The following is a 27,125-nucleotide window of genomic DNA, read 5'->3' as shown; positions in this document are numbered from 1 at the left end:
GTGCTTAGAAACACTAGAAAGCACTTCAGTACAACATTTGGAAACCATTTTGAACAGCAAAATTATCAACAAAAATACAAAAAAATGTGGCACTAAATAGACCACAAAAGGGACATGTGTTTACAGCATGAAAGCTGAAAGAAGGCAAAGTGTTGCTTAGTTCAACCTCAGGTGGGAACGTGCATATCAGGCGATTCAAATTTTTCACTCCTCTGTGCTTGTCTACAAATGACCACAAATGTGCCACAAGTATTGATTTAGGCGTTACAACTAAATTTTAGGAATTAAGCAAATTTGCAAATATAGAATCGGCAAGTAATGAGGACTGACTGTACTATGTTTAACTGAAGAGCTTTCAATCTGTACCCTCATTTTCAAAACTTTTCTTTCAGTTTATATAAGTGACTTCGTTTATGGAAATGTATGAAAAGAACTATATTTCAATTTCTTAATCAACTTATTTCCAAATTATGTCTTTAGTTTTCATATCGTAAAATTTACTCTTTTGAGTTAAGTATATATCTGACTTCATTTAAAGATAAAACAAATCCTCAATAAAATTCCTCAAAAAACGGAAAAAAAGGTATTACCTGTGGGTTCCTTGGGACACACATCTGGCAGTGACTGCACAGGTCGAATGTGTTTTGTCGGGTCTACCTCTTTTTTAAAGAAAACATCACTGCTGCTTCCTTGAGGCACTGGTGAAGAACTGTGGCTTGAAGCCATTGCATAAAATCACCACTCAACTGAAAATGAGCAACAAATAATCATCAAGATACTTAATACAAATCAAAACTCATCTGTAAGTACTATACATGTCACAAAAATTTTCTTTCAAAATCAGACACATTATTTAAAATCCCTCAAGGTGTAAGTACATAATTTGAATACTCACTATCAATTGTGGGAGTCATTCACTATATTTAGTTTGCTAAGAAAGTTATTTGTCCTTGTTTAAAAAGTATTCTCCTCAAAGTGAAATATCCTTATTTAGTCTTTTATCCAAAGTGAAAATAGATACCAAAACTGTAACCAATATATATTAAAAATTCCATTCATTCAGCAAGTATATAATAATTATACATTATAGCAAAGTGGGTTAAGTGCATGGGTTTTTGAAATCTGACTGTCTGGGTTCATACCCCAGCTTCACTTACTAGCAATATAACCTTGAGGAAATTTACTTAATCTTTGTGTGTTTTACTTCACGTGTAAAAATGGAGATGAAAAAAGATCCCATCTCATAAACATTTTGTAAGAATTAAAGGAATGGATATATGTAAAGCATTTAAAACAATGCCTGCCTCAAAGTTAGTGTTCATAAATGAACACTAGTTATCATTATGTTTACAATTACTATGTGACTGTCACTATATTAAATGTTTATAAAAGAAGTATCATTCTTCAAAGTACTTGCAATTACATTAGGTAATCAAAAAAATCAAAACCCTAAACAAAACACAAGTTAATCTATGTCTACACTTTTTAACAAGTAAGAAAAGAATTTGTGGGGCCAAGACAACATAATAAAGGCTACAATGTCAGCTAACACTTTACAAATGAAGCAGTACATAACCTGGATAATGAAGAACATGTATTATTTTACTATCGGAGGGTAGAAACTCATATTGCTGATCATATCAACCAAACAGCAGACATTCGATAAATACTTTTTAATGAAGGAATAAATAAATGAACATAAACAGAAGCTTATAGTTGAAAAGGAACTTAGAGATCACCTAGTCTAAGTTCCCTGATACTAGCGATAAGTATGACAAGGCCCAAAAGGATTAGGTGGTTTACAAAGATACATGTGCTTTAACAAGTTTTTTAAAAAGCCAATTTAGGAAACCTGGTGAATAGAAAAGTAAGAGTAAGAAATAAAAGGAGAGATATAAGGCTAGGACTCGTGACAAAAAAAGTCATCCCCTCTAGCTCCTCTATAGTTTGACGGAAAGCTAAAAATTACATTTCCCAGACTTCTTGTATACCTGTCTCAGTCCTTCTAACACAAAGGAAACACATCCAATTGCACCATTCACTGAGACCATAAGAAACAAGCTGCTAAGAAAAGAACAAAGATAAATAACTTCCTCAGAGTTTCGGAAAAAGCAAAAAACAGCATGAACAAAGGTTAAGGGACATAGAATAATCATAAGACTATGTGGAAACTGACTTGGCTGGAGTGAAATGTTTGCTGACAAAAATGCTGACAAAAGTACTGACAAATAAATCATATTTACACACACACACACACACACACACACACACACACACAAAGACAGTATGGTCAAACTACAGGAGCCAGTAGAGGTTTGGGGGAAAAGAGTACTATGATGAAAATATCCGGGAAAATTAATCAGAGTATTGGTTTGAAAGCCATCACTGGCCCATTGCATTTATATCCATATATATTAAGTGTACAGTTGTTTCTGTATAAAAGCATTTGCATATTTAAGAAGAAGAAACATTCAAGAATGTTTCCTAAGGATAGGAAACACTGATAACACAGAAGCCTGTACATTCAGTGCTTGGTAAAGACAATTCTACATGTGACATTAAGTCTGTTTAACTTTTTTGTTAATTTCATCAAATAAAATGGCTAAAATAAACACATTTTGACACTTAAAGAAGTAGGCTACAAATATATGGAAAATGTGTTTATGTCGAACACCCATTGCTTGATGTCAGATAAATTAAATATTGATTCCGACAATAGCACACTACAATTTCAATGTATTCTATTTACCATCATGTTGTTTTAACAGCAAAAAGAAAGCCTAATTGACATCTTAGGAACCTAGAAATACTTGAGGAGATGAGGACTTGTGGAAAAACATTTCTAGACTCCTATAAGTTACTTCTATATCTGGGTGGGGAAATAAAAATGGCTTATTTACTCCTTAAAGATTCTGAATTGGGAAACATGCACAAGTTTTCTGTTTTTTTTCCACACCCCTCCTAATTCTTATGAAAAGAGGGACAATCTCTAGCTATAAAGGGATTATGTACAATTAGGGTACTGCCTACATGGGTGAGCCCCAATTTCTATCCATCTGACTCTCAGATCCTCTCACCATCCTGTGTTTAAGATGATCTCCCCACAGTAAGAACCAAACTTTGTATTAATAACCACATAACATGTATGACACAGATACTTGGTAAGTGCAATCATTGGTAATAAAACATGGGAGATTTATTCACAAAGCATGGATGTATAAACAAATAAGCAAATCTACATGGCCTCTAAACCAAACAATTTCAACAAAGAAATAATCTTTCATAAGAAAGTTTTAGTGTAAGTGAAGAATAGTTTGTCTATCCAGAAAAAAAAAACAAACAAAGAAACAGAATACAGGAAAAAGGAAAGCTCTCAGCACTAAATGTAGGCAACCCTCGATTTTTAACACTTCCACTTGTAACTACCATCTAGATACAAATTGGGCATTTGACCAGTGGTCACCAATAATGAGAATCTATAAATAGATCCACCCTTCTTCACATGGTAACCTTCTCATAATTATATCATTACCATACTCAAATATTTTCTCTTGAAGTCTTCTTTGGTTTCTTACACTTAGTCGCTGTTTATTTCTATTTTTGTACCAATCATACTGAAATTTTGGTTTTCATACAGGTCTTTCCTATTAGACTGTGAACTTCTTGATGTTTCCATTTTCCTGTGTATTCTATATGCCTAACACAGTTCCTGGCACATAGAAAATATATTATATTCTATAGATGAATGAAATGGGTAGTATATAGAACAGAGAAGAGAGAAACATTAGTTAGACAACTACCAATAATCCTTGAGTGAGTAGACAGAAGCATGGGTCTGGGCTGATAAAGAAAGGAATAAACAGACTCATTCGTTCCAAAAGAAAAAAACTGCAAGGATGTGTAAATCAGAAACATTTGATTTTTCTTTCTTGTAGCTCAAAATATCTTTTTATGCTAAAAGTTCAGTTAAGAGCTTCTATTTAAAAGGTCTAGAAGCACTGTCACTCCAGAAGCAATGACCACACCAAGTGCTCAGACCCTGGTTTCTAAATACCATTCCCCACAAAGAAACAATGGCTCTTTAAAGAAATAGTTGACTCCAAACCTGAAGCACAGAAAGAACAATTTGATCATGAGAACACTTGTGCCAGAAAGCAAGGAAATGCTCTAAGACCAGTAGGATCTATCAAAAGGAACAAGGACCAAGTTAAAGGGCTCCCACTGACCACATTTAGGACAAGTTGAGCACTCAAAAAAAAACCCCGAGTGTAACATATTGAACAAATACAAAATAATGAATCTATAGTGTTACTTGGGGGGAGGGGGATGAGGAAAAGGGTGTGGAGTGGGAGAGGGGAAAGGAAATCTCTTATTTATAGAAGAATGCCAGTAAATGTGAATGATTGAAATAGAAAATCACCATTTTGTAACCCCCAATGTAAAAATCAATTTAGGCAAAAATCATCAATATATGCTAAAGCTACTAGGTGAAAGGCTGTTCAGAAACAGAAAATTCACCTAGTGCTAAAGTATTACCTCACAGACTACTTTGCAAGGCAAAGGGGAAAATGTATCTCTAAAATAGAAAGATCTGGCTGTCACCACCTTAATTAACTAAGTCATCAAATTTGGCATCATTCAGAATAATAAGACAACTTGATATTATGTGATTCATGAAATAATAATATGAAATAAACATCATCGCCTATGAAGCATTCTCACCAAAAATGTTTAACCCAATCTAATCAAGCCTCTAGACCAAGGGTTAAGCCTTTTGTCCTGTGGATTCCTTTGGCAGTCTGGTAAAGTCTACAGAACCCTTGCCAGAATAATGTTTATAATGCATAAAATACATAAGATTACAATGGACAATTATACTGAAATATAGCTGTCAAACTATCTTCTTAAATTTTAATACAGTAATATTTTTGCTTGATTATGCAAATTTATCCTAATTTCTAAGCAATAAATGAGCATAAATATTTTGAGATAAATTTAATATGATATGAAAACATCTGAAATTTCTCTTGGTGACAAAGTTACAGGTAGTGCTAATACCCCTGTGAAAGGTTTCTTACATTCACAATTAAAGGAAATGCTAAAATTCAGTTAAGGTATGGCTGCTCAATCATGGCACCACTGACATTGACATTCTGATCTAGATAATTCTTTCCTTGTACATTGTAGGATCCTTAGATGCATCCTTAGCCTCTATCCACTTGATGCCAATAGCAGCCTCGCACCCAGTTGTGATAACCAAAAATGTCTTCAGGCAAAGCCAAACATCCCTATGCGGGGGAAGAGAGGAGAGAGGACAAAAATCACCTCAGTTGAGAACCACTGAATTAAAATAAAGATGTAATTTTTTCCCCATCCAAAGTTCCGACTCCCTGTATTCTATTCACAGACCCTACAGAGTATGTGAACTGAGTTAAGTACCTTTGCTCTAGACCTACCTTCCAGTCTAAGAAAACAGAGGGGAGTAGGATAGTGAGATTTAAACCACAACATGGGGAAACAAATAAACTGAGAATATGAGACACTCTACAAGAAAACTGGCCTGGACACTTAGATGAATGTCATTTTTAAAAGCTGGGGAACTATTCTATATTAAAATAAATAAAGAGACAACAACTAAAGGCAATATACAAGCCTTGACGGGATGCTGGTTAAAAAAGAAAAAAAAAATGCCTCTAATACACTCTTGGAACAATTGGGAAATTCTGAATATGGATTGGATGTTATATGAGATTTTGGAATTATTATTAATTTTCTTAAGTGGATTGATGGTATTGAGATTATGGGAAAATGTCCTTATACTCAGGACATGAACAATAAAGTATTCAGGAATGAAACATGATGCCACCTACAACTTACTTTCAAATGATTCAGCAAAAAATACACACAGATAAACAAATATGGCAAAATGTTAAAAATGGTTTATCTAAGTCAAGTACATATGACTAACATGTTCTATTCTTTCACTTTTCTGTATGTTTTGTAGTCTTCACAATAAAAAGTTGGGGGAAAGAAACTATATTTTTCAAACATTAAATAGATAAATAATGCAAAATATCAGAGAGAAGGAAAAACATTAAATTTGTAACTGTTAATCTGCCTGAAGATGGCATTCTTGTACAACTTCAAATATGGAGGAAAGAAAATCAATAAATTTCAATCAAGTTTTAATGCTGCAGAAGAATAATACCATATATAGAAACAAATTCCTTAGAAGCTGAATGAGAAGGCAGCTGAGATGGACAACCATTTACCACAGGCATTACCCAGATACTGTGTAAAAATCTCTTCCCTTGCTTCTACACTATAATATTAGCTGCTTACAGAGAACAATGATATTACAAAATCATTTACAGCCAACTCTGAACTATCTATGAAATTGCCTATTACAGGTAAAGTAATAGCAAAAGTCTTTTTTCCCCCCCTACCAAAGTGGTTAACAGAGATATACTAACTAATCATTTTACTTCCCTTCTATTCTTCAGAAGGGATACCCTACTTTATAATATACCCTACTTTATAAAACCTAAACTTGCCTGCCCTCTATCGGCCTTCTATCACACTGTGGTCCTCTAACTGGTCTCTGCTTTCAGTCTAGACCATTCTGCACATTGCTTTAGGATTAATCTTCTAGAATGTTTTCATTCTGTCATACTTCAGCTCAAAAACCTTTGCTTTCATTTGGAAAGTTATTCATTACTTTCCAAACAAGTGCCAAGTTTTACAAGCTGGTACTCAAGGATTTCTACAATCTGAAGTTTACCTTCCTTTCTAGCCTGATTTCCTATTACCCATTGATAATCTCTATTCTGGATACGGTGGTCTAATTGTCCCTCTAATCCATCACACTATCAAGGCTTCCTTGTCTTTGTTAAGGCTGTGTCCTTCCTAGAATATTCATATCATCCTTCTACCTATCCAATGCCTCTTCTTCCGTCAAAGGTCATTTCAAATTTCATTTCTAGATAACATATATTAAGAAAACAAATATACAAACACTCTAAAATATGAACAAAAATAACCTCAGCATTATTTTTAAGAGTGAAAAAGCTGAAACAAACTTCTAAATAAGAAGGAATCGGTTATTTAATAAACTATAGTATAGCCAATGGATTACACTGTCATTAAAAATAGGATTGCAGACTTCACATCCACTAGGATGGTTACTATCCAAAAAAACAAAACCAACCAACCAAACATCATCAACAACAACAAAAAGTGTTGACAAGGATGTGGAGGTACTAGAAGCCTTATGCACTGTTGGTGGGAAGTAAAATGGTGCAGCCATTTCAGAAAACAGCATGGCAATTCCTCAAAAAAGTAAAACTAGAACTACCATATGATGCAGCAATTCCACTTCTGTGTATATACCCAAAAGAACCGAAAGCAGGGTCTTGAGGAGTCATTTGTACATCCATGTAATAGTAACATTATTCATAATAGTCAAGAGGTAGAAGCAACCCAAGTGTTCACTAACGGATGAATGGATAAACAAATGTGGTATATATGCACAATGGAGTATTATATTCAGCCTTAAAAAACGAAGGAAATTCTGACATTTGCTATAGCATGGATGAACCTTGACGACGTTATGCTAAGTGAAATAAGCCAATCACAAAAAGACAAATACTGTATGATTCCACTTACATGAGGTACATAAGCAGTGAAATTCACTGAGACAGAAAGTAGAATGTGGTTGGCAGGGGCCAGGGAAGGGAAAACAGGGAGTTGTTTAATGGATTATAGTGTTTCAGTTTTGCAAGATGAAAAAGTTCTGGAGATTGGCTGCACAACAATGTGAATACACTTAACACTACTGAACTGCATACTTAAAAATGGTTAAGATGATAAACATTATGTTATACATATTTTTTACCACAATTAAAAATTTTTTGAAATACAATTGCAAAATATTTAATAACACAAAAATGTTTAACATATATTGTTAAGTGGAAACAGTTTTCAAAGTAGTATGCCAGTATGATCCCAATTTTCTAATTTAAAATAAGCATACATATTTCCAAAAAAAATTGCACGGACATATACCACAATATTAACAATGGTTACTGTCAAATGACAAAATTATAAGAAATTTTTATTTGTTTGTGCTTTTTTTGAATTTTCCAAATGTTTTCCTATGAAAACTTATTACTTTATATTTATTAGTCAGGGTTCTCCAGAGAAACAGACCCAATAGGATATTTATAAGAGAGTTATTCAAGGAATTGGCTCACCACCCAGTTGTGGAGGCCAAGAAGTTCTACAATCTGCCTTCTGCAAGCTGGAGAACCGGGAAAGCCAATGGTATAATTCAGTCTGAGGCCAAAGGCCTGAAATACAGGTGGCTGCTGCTATTAAGACCCGGAGTCCAAAGGCCTAGAACCAAGAGCTCTGATGTATGAGGGCCAGATAATTCGAATGTCCTAGCTCAAGAGGAGAGAACAAATTCACCCTTCCTTTGCTTTGTCTGTTTTATTCAGGTCTTCAAAGGATTAGATGATGATGATGCCTGCTCACACTGGCAAGGGCAGATCTCTTTACTCAGTCTACTGAATTAAATGCTAATTTCATCCAGAAACACCCTCAAAGACACACTTAGAAATAATGTTTTACCATCAATAGTGGGCATCCCTTAGTCTAGCCAAGTTGATACATAAGATTAACTATGACACTTTATTAATCAGGAACGATGCTATTACAAAAGTTCAGTTTCAGCCTTATACCTACCTCCACTATGAATCTTTCTAATGACTATAACCCTCAGAAAACTAGCTTTCCTTTGAAGTTGGAATACTTAACGATCTATATCAGCAATTTACAAACTTTTTTGATCCTGTATCCCAACAGTTAAAAAAATTTTAAGCAATCACCGTTTACAAATTATATAGGGTACAACTGTATTAATGCAGGTTATATAAAATTGTGCTAAATGGAACTTTTTTAAAGATAGAGAGAAAACACTTTTAAAAATAATCTAGTTTATTAATTAATGGCAAAAAGTACTTTTTACTCTATTTTTAATCAATAGCAATGTGATTGCACTATACCTCATTATTATTAAAAATCTTGATTTAAACTTTATGAAATGGTGATTCAAAGGTTTGGCTCTAAGTTCAATTTATTTTTATACCTGGCTTTTAATGCCTATTATAGAAAATTTAAAAAGATACTCACGAATATATGTAGAACCAAATGGAAGAAATCACTGATCACACTTCCTAAACTCTCTATTTTGAGATTTTTAAAACAGGGTAGAAAACTCCAGTCTGGGTTTTTAACGAGTTCATCATTTAACAAAATAACATAATGATGGAATATTTCCAAACATCTGTTTTCAAAACAGATTTACCATAGCTTGAGTGTTTCTAGAAGATCAACTACTATTATACATTTTCTTATTCATTATTTAAAAATAAAAACAAACAAAAACACCCTGTGGAAACAGATTTAATGTGTGCGTCTGTCTGTGTTTTGTGTCTGTGTGTTTCACTATCTGTTTGGTTAAATATTACTGACAGTCACATGCCATTTCTGAAAAGATCAGCAAATTTGGAATGCTTTTTCTTATTTAAAAAAACACAAAACATACATAACATAGTCTTAAGTTTGACGGCTATTTTGAGTACTTTTATGTATGGAAGAGCTTGTACTAAGAATAGGAGAATCCAACTCTGTGCTTTGTTTATTTGTGGTTCCATTGTTAGTATTCATCCAAGATGTGACTTCTCTTCAGGAATCATTTTAGGTTAATTAAACATTTTATAAGAGTTGGTTTAGTTAAAACTAGATAGCATAATTTGTAAACCCAATTAACTATTCATGTAAGGCTATTACATGACAAGGATGAACTAAGTGAAGGATACCACTCTTAATCCCTTGAGCTTACTCACTTATCTGTAACTTGACTATCTGATAAACATACAGACGGATTGAAGATGCTAGTATCAATCCTCATAATAAATATTAGTACAGGTTCATTTCTTTTTTCTTTAGATAAAAAATGAATATTCCTTAAGCTGGGTGGAATCTTACAAAGGAGTTTAGACTTAATCCACAAGACTGTAGTGAGTCATTATAGACTTAAGACACAAGTGTTGAATAGATCACTCTAGGAGAGTATTAGTGAGGAGGGCCAAGTATAGAACCTAGGAGGACTCCAACATTTCTGAAGAAAGAAGTGAAAGAAAGATATAAAGAACAGCTTGTGATAAAGACAAGAAGGAACATCCAAGAAGGTGGGAGAAAAACCAGGGAAGAAAAATCAGCTCAGAATTGGCAAATAAAACACTAAGGCAAAAACCTCCTTTAGATTTGGAAATTAGGAAGTGACCACATCACATTGGGAAGCGATATCAAGTCCAATACAGGGGGTAGAAGCAGAATGCAGAGGTTAGAGTGAACTAGGTAAGGAAATTAACACACAATGGCTATTGTTTCAAGAGACTCAATTATGAGATTACAAAACAGAATATATAGTACAATCTCATTTTGGTATAAAAACTTTATATAGCTATATATAATGTATAAAAAAGTATATGACAAAATGTTAACGGTGGTTATATAATAGGCTTTTCCTGACCACAGTATCTAAGCACATCCTCCCCTTACTCTATCCCCCATCCAACACACATATCCCTGTTATTCTCTACTAGTAGCATTATGGTTTGTGTACTTTATAGTACTTTCTCAAATTATAACTATTTATTTACCTGCTTATTTCCTGTCTCTCTCTCTACATCATAAAATTATATTTGTTTCATTCATCTTCCTATACCACACCCAGCACAGATGAATGTTGGATGGATGAATGAATGAATAAATGAATGACTCTCATGGAAAAGGAGGTAAGCACACACAAGCCACTAACAATATCTCATATAAGTTCACGTGTATTCAAAACAATCTAAAAACCTAAGTCGAGAATACGCTACCTTGTTTGTATAACATTACCTAACTTTCTAATATTTGATTCTAGATTTCTACCTTTCCTGTAACACAGTATAATATATTGGTTAAGAAAACTAGCCATAAAGTGAGTTAGATCTCTGTCATTTAATAGTTGTGTGACCTCTGACAACTTTCTTACATTCCTCTCAGTTTCCTCGTTTATAAAATGGGACAGCAACAGTGTCTTCCTCATAGGAATGTTGTAACATTTAAATGAAATACAATTTACATAATCTATGTACTTGGCACATAGTAGACATTCAATAAATAATTGCAACTACTACTATTTACCATTATAAACATCTTAAGCCTTAACATTTGGACTGTGCCATACAAAGTTTTAAAATAAATTTAAACTTTAGGCTTCTAAGCCTCCTCTATTCGTGTCCCTTGCTTGAGTGCCCCTAGTTTGGGTTGGGCGGGGGGAAGCAAACCAATATGGGCAGATATAATTTACTGTCAGAAAAGTAGTCAAAGCATAGAACAGTGGTCCTCAAAGCCATGCCAGTAAAAGGAAAGAAAAAAGAGTAGTGGAAAATGATGATGAAGCTAGAATAAACAGTAGCCTAAAACAGAAGCAATTTTTGGTAAAAACTGTGAGAGAGAAGAGGGATGATGAGGCAGAGAAGCTAGAATTAATGCTTTGGAAGACATTTGAATAAAGGTCAAAATTCAATCCATGGGAGTAGAGTGGATGATATAAATATTACAATCTCTGAGTTGGATGGGACTTTCAGAGATCATCTGGCTCAACTTTCTACCGAATATATGAATCCTTTCTACCTCCACTTGAAAACATACAGTAATAGAGAACTGACTACTTCAAAAGCAGATTATTACTACAAAACAACTATAATTGTTTTAGGAAAAAAATTATGTCTTGTAGTAAACAGAATTCTGCCTCCCTGAACTTTGCATCACCGTTCCTAGTTCAATTACATTACAGAAATAATAGTGTAAATAATTTTAGTCGCAGGAAAGTAATATTACAAAGGAAGAAAGTGCAGAAAAAGAGGGCCAATGAGAGCTCAGAGCAAGGGGTGGGGCCAATACATGTAAGAGGTAAGGAAGAAAGCAATCAGAAAAACCATCCTACAGAAGCCAAGGGAGAAGTGTCCAGGAAGAAAGTGTGAAAAGTAGTGTCAACATGCTGCAGACAGAGAGGTCAAGAAGGTTATTAACTTCAGAAAGGATACTGGATTAGAACAGTCTTAGGACAGTGTTTGGGACAGACGCCATACCACAAGAGGTTAAGTAAGTGATGAAGTAACAAAAGCAACAATATCAACATATTTTTGGTGATGAAAAAAAAGCGATTAGAGTTGAGCAAGAATTATTTAGGCCATGGGAGGCTGGAGCACATTTATAGGCAAACAGCAAGAAATCAACTGAAGGGTGAGATTAAAAGAAACAAGAAAAAGTGGTGGAGAAAGGAGATGAGAGAGAAAGAAGAGTTAGATACTCATGGGAATGGGATGGGGTGGAGAGGAGGAAGCAGAAAAAAAGATAAAGAATAATCATACCCAGAGACTATGAGGCACATTGGGCTATGCCCCACCTTGAGAAAAACAGGACTTTGTCAGGCAGCAGTAAGAAAATGAACAAGCTGATCCAGAAAAGTTGCCTTCCATCCTACTCTTCTGCCTAATGCCCTTATCCATGATGGGCAGGCAGATCAGCTGGGACTTGGGTGAACCTGGATTGCCTCACTCCTACCACTAGTTCTGAAAATTCTCTTAAGTCCTAAGATTAAGAGTGCAATGAAAATACGTTATCTATGAAATAAGGAAGGATGGCAGAGGAGAGGGAAGCAACAGAAAGACAATAAGATGAATTACATCATTACTAATATTTGACTAAACACTACACGGTTCATAATTGCTTGCTTTCATTCAGATTATTTTGTTGGTCTTCCTAACAACCTAGCAAGAAAAACATTTCTGAGTGAATCTGTGAATGAATGAATCATTGATCCCTATTATGTGGATAGAGAAACAGGTTCAAGAGTAACTTGGCTTCAAACCATTTAGCTACTTAGTTGTGAAGATGCGACTTGCATTCAGATCTTCTGATTCAAAATTCCATGTCACTGTCACCAAACCACACTGCCTCTCTGGAGAGAGAAAAAAACCCCAAAAACCTATGTTTTTCACTACTGCCTCCCATCCATTTCAGGCACCCAGTGCTCTACTTTTCTGTCTTCTTTTTCTCCTTATCAGATCAATTACTGATCCAATAACAATTATTTAGAAGAACAAGTCCATCTTGTTGGGGTTTTTTTTTAAGGTTTTTTTGATGTGGACCATTTCTTTTAAAGTCTTTATTGAATTTGTTACAATATCGCTTCTGTTTTGGTTTTTTGGCCGTGAGGCATGTGGGATCTTAGCTCCCCAACCAGGGATCGAACCTGCACCCCCTGTGTTGAAAGATGAAGTTTTAACCACTGAACTGCCAGGGAAGTCCTCTATGTCCATCTTGTATTAAAAATAAATGATAGCAATAATTAACATCTGATTGTGATCATTTTTTAAAGACTATTTTTTAGGGCAGTTTTAGGCTCAAATAATTTTATAAGACTGGGACTGCTAGAAAATTATTACTCAAGGAAAAAGACACTTTTCATCAGTATAATTTACTACTTTTGTTAACAAAAGGATAATTCCTGAGCTGCAATGAGGGACAAATACGCTACTATGGGCTATCAAGATGAGAAGACAAATACTTATTTATATGATAGCATTAATTTGTTAGTATTTCTTGAAAGCCCAAATCTTTAGGTTTAAATTTTAGCTTCAGTATTAAGATAACTGTGAGCAATAATGTATATGATATACAATTTTTTAACATTTTAAGTACTTTAAAAATTACGATTAAACTAGATTCTGTCAGATGATAAATCTTATATAGTAGAGAAGTTTATTATTTGTGTCTTACCTGTATGAAAGAAGCTTAACTATACCATTTACCAGAAATTGGCTCTTAAAATTCCAAAAATGTTGTGGCAAGTGCTTTTTTTTTTTTTTAACTTATATTTCCCAACACATGTGCATGCTCACATACAGATGCACATACATTCAATAAGTAAAGGGAAAAATCACCTAAATAATCACATAAGAAAGATCTTTTTAAAGCCCTCAGGATGTGTACTAACACTATACATGTTTGTGATTTGTGAAAAATTGATCTAAAATTCACCAAGTAAGCAAGATAACTTCATGATGAGTCTTCAGAATAGCTCTTAGAATTTAAAAATTTCCAATAAATAAAATGACTTACAGATCTCTTTGTTACTCACATCACTCTGTTATTGGTCAAGTCAGTCATACAATCAACTAGGTCATTCCATCATTGGATGACTTGATTTTTTTTTTATATATATATACAGCAGGTTCTTATTAGTCATCAATTTTATACACATCAGTGTATACATGTCAATCCCAACCTCCCAATTTATCACATCACCACCACCACCCGCTGCCACTTTCCCCGCTTGGTGTCCATACGTTTGTTCTCTACATCTGTGTCTCAATTTCTGTCCTGCAAACCAGTTCATCTGTACCATTTTTCTAGGTTCCACATATATGCGTTAATATACGATATTTGTTTTTCGCTTTCTGACTTACTTCACTCTGTATGACAGTCTCTAGATCCATCCAGTCTCAACAGATGACCCAATTTCATTCCTTTTTATGGCTGAGTAATATTCCATTCTATATATGGACCACATCTTCTTTATCCATTCATCTGTCAATGGGCATTTAGGTTTCTTCCATGACCTGGCTATTATAAATAGTGCTGCAATGAACATTGGGGTTCATGTGTCTTTTTGAATTATGGTTTTCTCTGGGTATATGGCCAGTAGTGGGATTGCTGAGTCATATGGTAATTCTATTTTTAGTTTTTTAAGGAACCGCCACACTGTTCTCCATAGTGACTGTATCAATTTACATTCCCACCAACAGTGCAAGAGGGTTCCCTTTTCTCCACACCCTCTCCAGCATTTGTTGTTTGTAGATTTTCTGATGATGCCCATTCTAACTGGTGTGAGGTAATACCTCATTGTAGTTTTGATTTGCATTTCTCTAATAATTAGTGATGTTGAGCAGCTTTTCATGTGCTTCTTGGCCATCTGTATGTCTTCTTTGGAGAATTGTCTATTTAGGTCTTATGCCCATTTTTGGATTGGGTTGTTTGTTTTTTTAATATTGAGCTGCATGAGCTGTTTATATATTTTGGAGATTAATCCTTTGTCAGTTGCTTCATTTGCAAATATTTTCTCCCATTCTGAGGGTTGTCTTTTGATCTTGTTTATGGTTTCCTTTGATGTGCAAAAGCTTTGAAGTTTCATTAGGTCCCATTTGTTTATTTTTGTTTTTATTTCCATTACTCTAGGAGGTGGATCAAAAAAGATCTTGCTGTGATTTATGTCAAGCAAGTGCTTCTTAAAATATGACATATTTGAGATATTTTAAATTACTATGATTAAAAAATAATCTCTACTAACTTCCATCACATCTATCTTCGGTTGGACATTACAGTGTGGTGTTTTTTTTTCTTGCATATATCAGTATTTCTAAATTGGGGGAAATCAAGTTGAAGCTAAAGGAACAGAAAATAAGAACAAAGTTGTGCTAATCTAATTTGCTTTTTCCTTACATTCCCATTTGACATGTATGAGACCCTGGGCCTTGTAGGAAACTCTGAATACAGGTGTTTCCTCAAGTTCCTTATTTACTTTGATTTAGTGACAAGAAGGAACAGTAAGAGAGAAATTTGGCCAGAAGGATAAAAAGTATAAATATTTGTAATATTAAATTTACGTATTTTTAAATGGCTATAAGTACTATTTCACGTGTGACATTCTTATCAGGAATAAAATCACAAATATCCTCAAAAAACAACATAAATATATTTTTTAAATCTAGATGTTATTAAAATTAAAAACAATGTCTTTTTTCCCCAGCACTCATCAGAGACTTAATACACTAAAATAACATACTATAGCAACCGTTGAAATTAATGAAGGGTTCACAGGCCTGGAACTGAATGATAAAACTGTATTGTGAAAAAAATCTGTCTCTAGCATGTAAAAAATTGAATGAAATCAAAATATAACTTGGATGCTTTATTATACTCCGTTAGGGCATTGATATTACTGTATTACTAGTGAAATTTTTGTCAAAGTAAATCAGATGAGAACACTGGTATTCTGTTCTTGGTGTCTTGACCAAAGATTAACAAATAAATCCTAAAATCGCTCAAAGTTATTGGAGAGTACAAATGTCTTAAATATGCAAACCAGTAGATACTTATTAACATTTCTACAAAAAGAGTAAATTTAAAAGAAAATCTGTATAATCGACCCTACCTTGAAAATAGTTGCTAAGAGAAAATTATATATTAATGTTTTCCTAAGAAAGACAAAAATGACACTAGGATTTATCCACTGCTTTGGGTTATCCCTGCCTTGCTTCTTTCTAGAGTAAAAACAATCTAGTGTTAAGTCTATCTTTGTAAATAAAATACATTTTGTATCTAGATCCTTGAAGAGAACGGTCTTCAAATAATCTAAACAAGTATGTACTCTATAAATGTTAAGTAATAATAAAGATGATGCATTCAAGAAATTGTTTTTAGAGAAAATAAAGCAAAATAGCTAGAAACTCACCTGCAGTGAGTCAGTAAGTGGTTCAAGAATGAAAATATTAAATGTTAGTTTGAGGTATAAAGTAAATAACTATAAAGTTTATTAGTACTATAACCCCAAACCAACAATAAATTAGCATTTTAATTAATTACTGCTTGATTACCTCTATACCTCCTCTCCCCACTGTTTGGGTCTCTTAGCCCAGTTCTGCCTCACAAGCTTCTCCACTTAGCTTGGATCTCATGGTCAATTACTTCAACAGTCTCCCTTGGATGTTCAATTCTCCCTTCCCTCATCCATCTTCAATACAATCTGTCTTTGCTTTGTTCCTGGCTGCAGAACACTGCCAGAGAAAATTTATGTAAAACAAGCAGATTATACATTTATGAGTTCCAATCTCAGATGAGGCTCTGCTTAGCAGTCCTTTCACTTATTTATCCTCAAGCACTTCTCTTTCCCAATCCCCACAGTATTCATAACAAATTTTCATTACTCTCATGTCCCCTAGCTTACCTCCATCAATCTCACGCTCAAAAAGTAAATGTCTACCACATAGCAATAAAAAAAAGTCCTCAGATATGACTTCTTCCATCCATATCCAAACGTACCTAATTCTCACCTATACACAACTCCTAACTTTCTGAGGTACAGTATAGGTGTCTACTCTTTTCCAGAGTTAATCCCCCAACCTGCTGTTCTTGATCTCATCTTTCTGCACTTCATCTGAGACCTTGTCCTATTAATTATTCCCTGACTCTCCTGACTCTCCTATTGTCAATCTCATCAATCCATCAAAAAAAATGTTCAAGTACTAAATTAGAGTTCTTTCCTTCAACTCTATCTATTCAAGCTACTTCTTCTTGCCTCCCCTTCACTGGCAAACCTCTATTTTCTCTCTGGTCTACCTCCTTAGTTATCCATCTTCCATCTTCACCACTCACTTGGCTCTGGAAAAGGTGAGGAATGACCTGATTTCTAAATTCAATTGCTTATATTCAGTTTTCATCTAACCTGACCTCACTGCTCTCAAAAATCAATGAAGGTAATAAATGTAGATGGAATGAAAGAATTAGAAAAATCACCCTTTGTAACCCTCCAATGCAATGACTGATTCAAACAAGGATCATTAATGGATGCTAAAACCGTTAGTTTAAAAGATTGTTAGGAACAGGATATTTACATGGCAATGAAGTATCACGCTATCAATTATGTATTAAATAGTAGAGATCTGTCAGTTCTCACCTTTACCAAGTGATCAAGCTGGAATCACCAACAGGGGACAGCCTGACATTATGTGTCTCCTGATGTGATAAAGTGGTGGGTATATATATCATCTTTGTGGTATTCTTGCCAGAAATATTCTACCAGAATCGAATCATAAAGAAACAGACTAATTCAGAATATGGAAGATACCTGAGGACAAATGCCTCTACTTTTCAAAAGATAAATCCAAGAAGAAAGGGAGACAGTGGGACTAGTCCAGATTGGGAGAGACTAAAGAGACATACAAGCCAAATGCAATGTATGAATCTTGACTGAATCTTGCATTAAAGGGAGAAAAAAAGCTATAATTTTGGGACAAATGGGAAAATTTAAGTATGGACTATATGTTGAATAATGTTATTGAGTAATTGTTGACATTCTTAGGTATCATAATGGTATTGTGGTTACGTGAGAGAATGTCCCTGTAACTGGGAGATGCATGCTTAAGTATTAGGAATGAAGCATCATAATACCTACATCCTGTTTTCAGGTTTGGCAAAGGGGTGTGGTGTGTGTGTGTGTGTGTGTGTGTGTGTGTGTGTGTGTGTGGTGTGTGTGTGTGTGGTGTGTGTGTGTTCGTTCTACTATTCTTTTGACTTTTCTGTGGGTTTAAAATTTTTCAATAATAATAATAATGCACAAATGAAGGCTTACTAAGAACTGAACATAAGTAGAAATGAGTCAGATAGATGAAGGGGAGAAAGGGTGTGATAAGGAGAACACTTCAGGAATAGTGAACAGTAGTGCAAAGGCTTGGAGGGAAGAGAGAGCTTATTGCCAGAAACCACAAGTAATTCAATCTGTCTATTTTAGGGGAACAGGGAGTTGTGGAGAGTCATTAGGCTAGAGAGATAAGTTGGGAAAAGAACTTAAATGAATTTATAAATCTGTTAAAGGAATAAGGAATGTGGGTTTCATCATGAGGAAAGTCACAGAAATAATTTAAGCTGAGGAATGATATAATCAAATTTGTCCTTAAGAAAAATCACTGATTATAGTACTGAAAACAGATTGGAGAAGACTAATACTAGAAGAGACCAAACAGGAAACTTGTAGGTGAGAGATGACAGTAGCCTGAACTCAGATAATGGTAGAGGAGATGGAGAAAACTGGATAGATTCAAGATATACTCTTTTCAGTATTCCATACCCAAATTTGTAACTGCCTACTGGGCATCTTCACCTACAAGTCTCAGAGATACCTAAAATTCAATATATCCAAAACTTAAATTCATTATCTACCATCTTTATCCACCCTCTCCTACCTGCCAAAAACGTTATTCCTTCTCTAGCTCAGTTAACAACACCATCTATGTAGTTTACCAAGCTAGAAACACTAGAGCCAACTTAACTCCCTGACCTCTCCACATTCTTCAAAGTCTATACCAACTTGAACTGTCCTATGGATTCTACCTTTAAAATTCATCACAAATCCATCCCTTGCTCTCCATCCCAACTGACACTGCTATAGTTTAGGATTTTACTTAGCCAAATTGAAAAACAAAACAAAATAAAAACAAAACAAAACAAACAAGGGCACAAACTTTCTTGACATAACAATTATGATTTCAAAATTTTACTTTATTCACTCCTCATGAGAAAAACATCATAAAATATGATGAATTACCACAATATTCATATACAACCCTTAAAATATGAAGAAAGGCATGAATAGTAAATGAAGACAGAAGGAATTATTCCCAGCAAGGTAACTGATGCAGATAACTATAGCTTACTCTTGATAAGGCTAAAACTTTTTGTATAAGGCACTTTTGAAATTTTTAATTCTTAAATTATACATTTTTATGACTTTTCAAAGAGCATATTTTGAAAACAAGGTAACCTATTCTTTATAACTTAATTTCACCATTTTAATAATCAGTTTTTTTGTTTTGTTTTGTTTTTCGCGATACGCGGGCCTCTCACTGTTGTGGCTTCTCCCGTTGCGGAGCACAGGCTCCGGACGCGCAAGCTCAGCGGCCATGGCTCACAGGCCCAGCCGCTCCGCGGCATGTGGGATCTTCCCAGACCAGGGCACGAACCCGTGTCCCCGGCATCGGCAGGCGGACTCTCAACCACTGTGCCACCAGGGAAGCCCAATAATCAGTTTTATACTGTGTTGTAATAGTGATACCCTCAGGTGCTACTGAAGGAAGTCAGTCTGCCCCTAGTTGGAAGAGCTCCAGATTATGGCGATAATACTAGTTCTTTTACTAGTTTGTTAGCAATATATTCTTAGAACTTCTCTCTTCTCCCTAGAGAGGTTGACAGCAGTTACTATTCTCTGCCTAGCTTTCTATATTCCTGCTTTGGCACCATCTAATTTGATTCTTCTGAAACAAGTAACTCTTTTTTTATTAACTGAGGTATAATTGACATATAACATTATATTAGTTTCAGGTACATTAACTAACTCATATAGTATTTTACAGTTGACATAGCATCTTAACACACATTACCTCATTTAATTCTCACAATAAGTTTATAATGCAGGAATTATCACTATTCCTACTTTATAGATGAGAAAACTGAGGCTCAGAAAGATTGAGTAATTTATCTAAAGTCATAAGGCTGGTAAATAGCAAAAGTGATTCCAACTTTTCAATCTTTTCTTCTTCTTTCACCAAATTAAGCTTGTTATAAAGAAATTAGAGTCAAAAGGGGCCCATAAGAAAAAAAAAAAGATGAGATTCATGTACAAGCTTTGAATTTTTCTTCATCACAACATACACAATTAATTAAAACACTTTAGCTTACTTTCTCTCCTTTCTTCGCAGTTGAAGCTACCAGGAAAAGAAATCTAGATAGAGAAAATACTATTTATCTATTTCCAATTTCAAAAACCTATGCACCAGTAACAAACAATTCAAAACATAATAGTTCAAATCTGCAGTAAAGTAAGGCTGCCATTTTCAGGAAAAAATTTTTTTACTTCAGATTTGAAGACAACTAAACAGACTAAAGAATATCTGCATTATGTCACAGATTTCCTTTTAATTTTCCCTCAACCGCCTCCCCCTGCAAAGAGAGAGAATTGCTAGAGGACCTAAAGTTTTATGTAACCCACCAAACAATGCCCACTGAAAATATTTTCCAATCTGGTGGGAGTCAAGCACATTTGCTCAGGCCCTTACCAGAATAACACAAACTACAGGATTAGAACATTACTGATATGTAGGGTCAGATAATTCTTTGTTGTGTGTGGGGGGTAGGATGGAGTAGGACATGTCCTGTGCATCCTAGGATATTTAGCAATAGCACCGCACCCTCAGTTGTGACAATGAAAAATGTCTTCGGACACTGCCAAACGTTCCTTAGAGGGCAAAACTGCCCTTATTTTAGTACCATTGGTTTAGATGTTAGGGTCCTGGGTCTTTGAAAAAGGAGGCCTCCAACCAGCCCTGTATAATTTTTAAAAATTAATTTTGTTTTTAAAATTTGGATTTTTAAAAATAAGATGGTAATAGTACAAGAAGATAGCTAAATAATATATATGCCATCCTCCTTTAGGTTAAAGCATTTTAGAGGATTTTGTAACATGAATCGCATCTACTGTCACCTCTTCCCCTCCATCCCAAAGTTGGGGAATGTCCAGTTCTCTCCCTACTCTGCTAGTAAAATGTCAAATACTTACATACATATATACATACATACTTATATATACATAGGATCTAAACAGTTCTGACTTGCAAATCCCCATCTCTTGCCTTACATTGTCTCATTGTGGTTCTTGAGCCATGCATTCTAGAGATTCAACCTTCCACTCTTCAGATTTCCTCATCTGGTTTCTGCCATTTATTTGCGAAGCAAGCAGGAAGTAAGCTGATGACCTTTAAGATCTTTTCCAGCCCTAATATCCAATGCAAAAATACTCCTTCAACTTTTACTTACTGACTTCCAGCTGACTAAACCACCTCCTGAGATCACTTAAGTCATTAATCCTAACTTTTTTCTTTCTCCACTCTTTATAGCAATCCATGAGGAATACAACCAAACAGTATATCAACTGTTTAAAACATCACTTATTAATACCAGTGATCAGTTGATTATTTCCTGTCCAGAACTATTTTAAACATGGAAATTAATCTTAAAAGAAAATTTTTTCAGGGAGCTGATACTATTTATGAGTGAACCACAATTCACTCATTGAGATAGAAAGTATATTAGTGGTTGCCTAGGGCTGGGGCTGGGGTGGGGAGTAAGGGGAGTTTCTTTTTGGGGTGATGAAAATATTCTAAAATTAGATTATGGTGATGGTTACACAATTATGTAAATATACTAAATATGGATGAATTTAACACTTTAAATAAGTGTACTTTTACTCAATAAAGTATGTAAAAAGCTAAAAGCAGGAAAAGAATTTTAATCAACTTTTACTGATAGGAAAGGAATGTGATTAAGAGCAAATTCTGCAGTTTGCCATTTCAAGAGTTATGTAAGATTTGATTTTAATTCTGACATAAAAACTTAATACCTATTCAGAAATAAACCTTAACTTTTCCAGAAAACAAACATATGCAAATTTAATCATCTTTTCTTAGTAAACTTTGGATAATTTAAAAGCAACGGAAAACACTTCAGAAAGCCCAGTGTTAGAGTAACAATACCTCTCCAAGACCAAAATATATTAATATCATCAACAACAAGAAAATGTGAACAGCCTTTATAGTTTGGCATGCATTCTTTATAAAGAAAACCATAAAACATTTATTTCTTTTAAAAGTGACCCTCAGATTGTAATGTCTGTCCTGATAGTGCAATAATTCTGAAATTAACAAGCATAATTTTAAAACAGCCAAATCACAATAAAATCTCAAACATCTAATCCCTCAAACCACAACTATCAGTCGCCCAAAATTTGCACGCATTGATCATTTTTACCAAAACCTATCATTAGCAATGATGACCACTATGAACAATCAAGTAATACCTATTTCTAGGAAATCAGACTCTGACTGCAATACAAATACAGTCAAACAAACAAATCCCATCATTCCATCTGTTCTATCATAACTGCTTAGAAGTCATTAAGGCTCTGAAGGTACTTTTCCAACTAGAACACTTCATCAGATATAAAAGTCAACCTGACTGTCCATCAAAATCTGCAGTTTAAGTTACCACAATAACACATATCTCAGTATACTATCATGACATCACTTGCCTTGTAAGCGTTTACTCTTAAGATTGCCCTGGGGTTTGACAAATCAGATATAGAACCAATTAAAAGCAAAACACAAAAACATTCCAATTTAATTCTTCGAAAGTAAGGAGAGCCCCAATAAAGACCAAAATAAAGCTGGTGAAAGGGGAACTTTAAAAAAAATTGCAACCCGGGTCAACCAAAATTCTAAAAATACCATCCCGAACTCAGTACACGGACAGACCAAGTGTTAATTATAATGGGCAGGCAAAAGTTCCCTTGTCAACGACAGGAGGGCAGGGAAGGCCTGCCTTTGTACCAATGCAGAGATGGAAAGACATAACTGAAGAAAAATTAATTATTGAACAAATGCTTGCGAGCTAAATTGCCGAACTGCAAAACACCGAGTTATTTTCTGGGTTGGCTTTCGGCAGGGGGAAAAAATGACTTTTTTAATTTAAATTATTCCAGTAGGATCAAAAAGGGGTAAGGGCCCGGCTAGAAAAAGAAAGGGAAAGTTTGGGGGCAGCGTCTAAGGCGGGTGGTGGCGGTTCCACAGCCCGGATCCCCGAGGGGAGACAGGGGCGAGAACGGCGTAGCGGCCGCGGGCTGGAAGCGAGGAGCACAGCTGCCGGCCCCGATCCCGGAGGGAGAGTAAGAAGGAAGAGGAGGTGGTGGTGGCCGGGAGGAATGGAAGCTTCGGCGCTGGTCAGTTGTGACCGAAACTCTGCCGGCTCCGGCAGGGGAGGAGACAGAGGGGGTGGGGTCTCGGTCCTCCCTCTACAGGAGGTCGGGGTGAGGGTGGGCCGCGAAGCGCTGGGGGCCGCGTGCGGCCGGCCCGACACCTACCTGCGGGTCCCGGGCAGCAGCCCCAGAGCGAGGCCTAGTGCATCGCCGCCGCCTCCAACCCTCCACGTCGCGCCGAGGCTGCTGCTCCGCGGCCGCCGCCGCCCGGAGCCCGGCTGGGCCCGAGCCCGGCTTCCCGCCCCCGCCCCGCGCCGGCTGGCTAGTCGGCTGGCGGAGCACAGGGCCGCCCTCTCGAGCCCAGCTCCGCTCGGGGGTGAGAGGCGGCAGCGGCAGCTCCCTCACGTCTCTCCCGGGTGTCCTGTCAGCCAGCAGTTTCCCCCGGGTCCGCAGCGCCGCCTCCGCCGCTCCTGCCACCGCCTCTCCCACATCCCCGGCCTCCAGAGGAGCCGCCGCCGCCGCCGCCGCGCCGCGACCACTACTCTAGCGCTTCTGCTCCCTGCTCCACTGGTTCCCCTCACTCCGCCCGCCTGCCTCGGCCCGGCTAGGTCCGGGGAGACAGTGTCCGAGGCCGCAGTGAGGCCGCCGCAGCCCCCAGCCCACAATCCACCGCGCGGCTCCGCCGGGGCGGGAGGCCGCGGCCCGGACCGGGGGTAGCTCTCGCCGCCTCAGGAGAAGGCCGGGGCCGGCGCTGGCGCCGCCGGCGTTACCCCGGAGCGGGGAATACCCCGCGCGGCTGCTCGGCGCCTCCTCTAATCTATTCTAATAGTCCTCCAGGCAAAGAGAGAAACCCACGCTGAACTCGACTTTTCCCCACGACCCTTCCCCCACCCCGATGTGCTCTCGGCGGCAGCCAGGTGCCGTCTGCCGCCTTCTGAGGGACGGTCCGCGAACCCTCAGGGTGGCCTTCGCCCACCCCCCAGACCAACTGACTCCAAGCATCTCTCAACCACCCAGCGCCTATTAAGAAGATACTTACACAACATTCCACCTCTCCTTTCACCCCCTTCAAAGTGAAGGCTGCTCAGAATTTCCCAGTTAAGCGTCCTTTTAAAGGTTTAAGGTGACCCCTCCCCAACAATCCACTGGACTCTGGAAACTGCATTGTCTCTCTCTCGAGGCCTTCCCTCACCAAGTTCTTCTAAGTTTTCCCCTAGTTCCAGGCCTTCCTTCCAGGCACCTATCAAACTTCTCTGGCACTGAAATCAGTTATTCCTGCTATTTGACTGAGATGCTTGAAGTGTGTGTATATTATTAATACCTCCTCCCTGTGATTCTCAACGGTAATCCAATTTAGCCGGGTTTCAGAGGGCTGGTGATCTTAATCCAATAAAATACAATCCACAAGAAAGGGGATGTCTTAGGATATTTTTTAAAAGAGAGGAAAGGGCCATTTGAGTGCTTACGTCTTAATTTTAGGAAGATTTCTTTCAATTTTGAAATTATTTCTTTGCCTAAAAATATCAAAGTTTCAGGCATTTATAAGACACTTAAATCAAAAGTGAAAATATAAGTCTTACCTTTGGGGATTGAAAAAAAATGATTCAAATTTCACTTCTAAGAAGTCACTTTGAAAACTGCAAACATAACTCTTTGTGAAATAATAATTTACACACTAAGGAGCTAAAGTTGGGGGGAAGGGAAGGACAAAAGAGAAGGAAGCAACAAAAATAGCTGAGAGGAAATTCTTACAGTATGTTTTTCAAATTCAATCCTCTACAGTTTTGTAATAAGGAGAATGAGAATATCAGTCTCCAATATGAACTAAATTTAACTTTAAAATAAGAAATCCTCCTAAATCCCCAATCTCATATAAAACCAGATGAGTTTACATTATGAACATATCAAGGAAAGACTCACCAAATTTCATCAAAGGCCAGAAAGGAGAATAATTCACTTTAAATCTGGAATCAGTTCACAGATTATACTAAGAAATATAGCAGGTTCCTATATTTTGGAACATCAGGAAATCAACAATAGTTCAAAAGCTGCCTTAAACCTGGCAGTTTGGCCTTTTAAAAAATATTTGCATTTATATTATACCCCACCTTGTTTCAAAAAGATTCCAAGTTGCTGTAGTTGGCACTTGGGTTAGACAATAGCCACGAAGTATCTCCCAGACACTAGAAGAAGACAGACTGGTTTGCTTTCCTCATCCACCTGTAGATAACATACCATAGGAAGAAAATACACACTGAGTATTGCACTTAGTTCTTTCAGGGATCCAGCATGATTTTATTTTTACTTTTCCACAGAACAGTTCATAATCATGAATCTAAATGTAAAAGTAAATGGTAATGATCAGGTTTGCCAAAAATAAAACAAAACAAAAAACTGTTAACTGGACAAGTAATTTAGAAGTAGATAAATTTCAAATTAATTAATATGTTCACTTGTTATCCCTTGAATCATTTCAGTATTAAAAAGAAAAGCCAATGGTGGTGTGATGAATTGGGCGATTGGGATTGACATGTATACACTGATGTGTATAAAATTGATAACTAATAAGAACCTGCTGTATAAAAAATAAAGTTAAAAAAAATGATGGAATACTGAAAACTTGTATATTACTCCCAACAATTACTGAGTGTATTATTATCACGTGAAATATTATAACATTTCTAGTGTTAGAAGATGTTTGCCTCTTCTAAATCAGCTGCTTGATTACTTTGGAAACAATTATTTAACTCTGTTAGATTGCCCTGTTACATTTCTCTTTGACACTGATATTCCACATTTTCATTTGATTACCATAATAGCAACTACCATTTACTAATAATTTACTGTGCTCCAAGATAGGGAAAACCAAGGTAGCATGGTGTATTAGTTTTCTATTGCTATGTACAAATTATCAAAACTTAGTAGTTTAAAATAACACATATTTATGATGTTATAATTTTGTGAGTCAGGAGTCTTGGCACAGTTTAGCTTGGTCTTCTGCTCAGGATCTCATAAGGCTGCAATCAATACATCAGTTATGCTGTGTTCTCATTTGGAGGCTTGACTGGGGAAGAATTTGCTTCCAGAGTCATTCATGTTGTTAGCAGAATTCCCTTTCTTGTGATTGTAGGACTGAGAACCCTAGCTTCTTGCTGTCTGGGGGCTGCCCTCAGCTCCTAGAGGCCTCCTGCAGTTCCTTGCCATATAGGTTTTCTCACTATGGCTGCTTATTTCATCAAACCAGCAAGGCGTGACTCTAAACTCTCTAAAGTGAGTCATCTAGCAATACAGAATGATATTCTATCTTCACCATGTTCTATGGTTTAGAAGCAAGTCACAAATTTTACTCACACTTAAGAAGAAGGAATTACACAAAGTTTTGAATACCAGGAAGTGGGAATCATGGGGGCTACCCTAGAGTCTGTCT

The 27,125-nt window shown here is 36.3% G+C and overlaps 1 protein-coding gene across 5 annotated transcripts in view; it reads right to left on the bottom strand.

Annotated features, from left to right (window-relative positions):
• Window positions 1-24,988, bottom strand: part of VPS54 (VPS54 subunit of GARP complex) — a 92,733-nt gene extending 67,745 nt beyond the window's left edge. For 2 of the 5 annotated variants that reach the window (XM_067704907.1, XM_067704911.1), the window contains exons 1-2: window positions 23,864-24,985; window positions 591-746 (exon numbers count right to left, since the gene is read on the bottom strand). In XM_067704907.1, the coding sequence (XP_067561008.1) occupies window positions 591-726 (136 nt within the window). In that variant the 5' untranslated portion in view covers window positions 727-746; window positions 23,864-24,985. Of the gene's footprint in view, window positions 1-590; window positions 747-21,586; window positions 21,608-23,863 lie in introns of those variants that run through there. The other 3 variants (XR_010934520.1, XM_067704909.1, XM_067704910.1) reach the window with 3 other exon arrangements.
• Window positions 24,989-27,125: the final 2,137 nt, after the last annotated feature.

This window comes from Pseudorca crassidens, chromosome 14 (genome assembly GCF_039906515.1).
Source record: "Pseudorca crassidens isolate mPseCra1 chromosome 14, mPseCra1.hap1, whole genome shotgun sequence".
Classification (NCBI taxonomy): domain Eukaryota; kingdom Metazoa; phylum Chordata; class Mammalia; order Artiodactyla; family Delphinidae; genus Pseudorca; species Pseudorca crassidens.
Note: the sequence above shows the minus strand (reverse complement) of the source record. Positions and strands in the feature narration are given on the sequence as shown.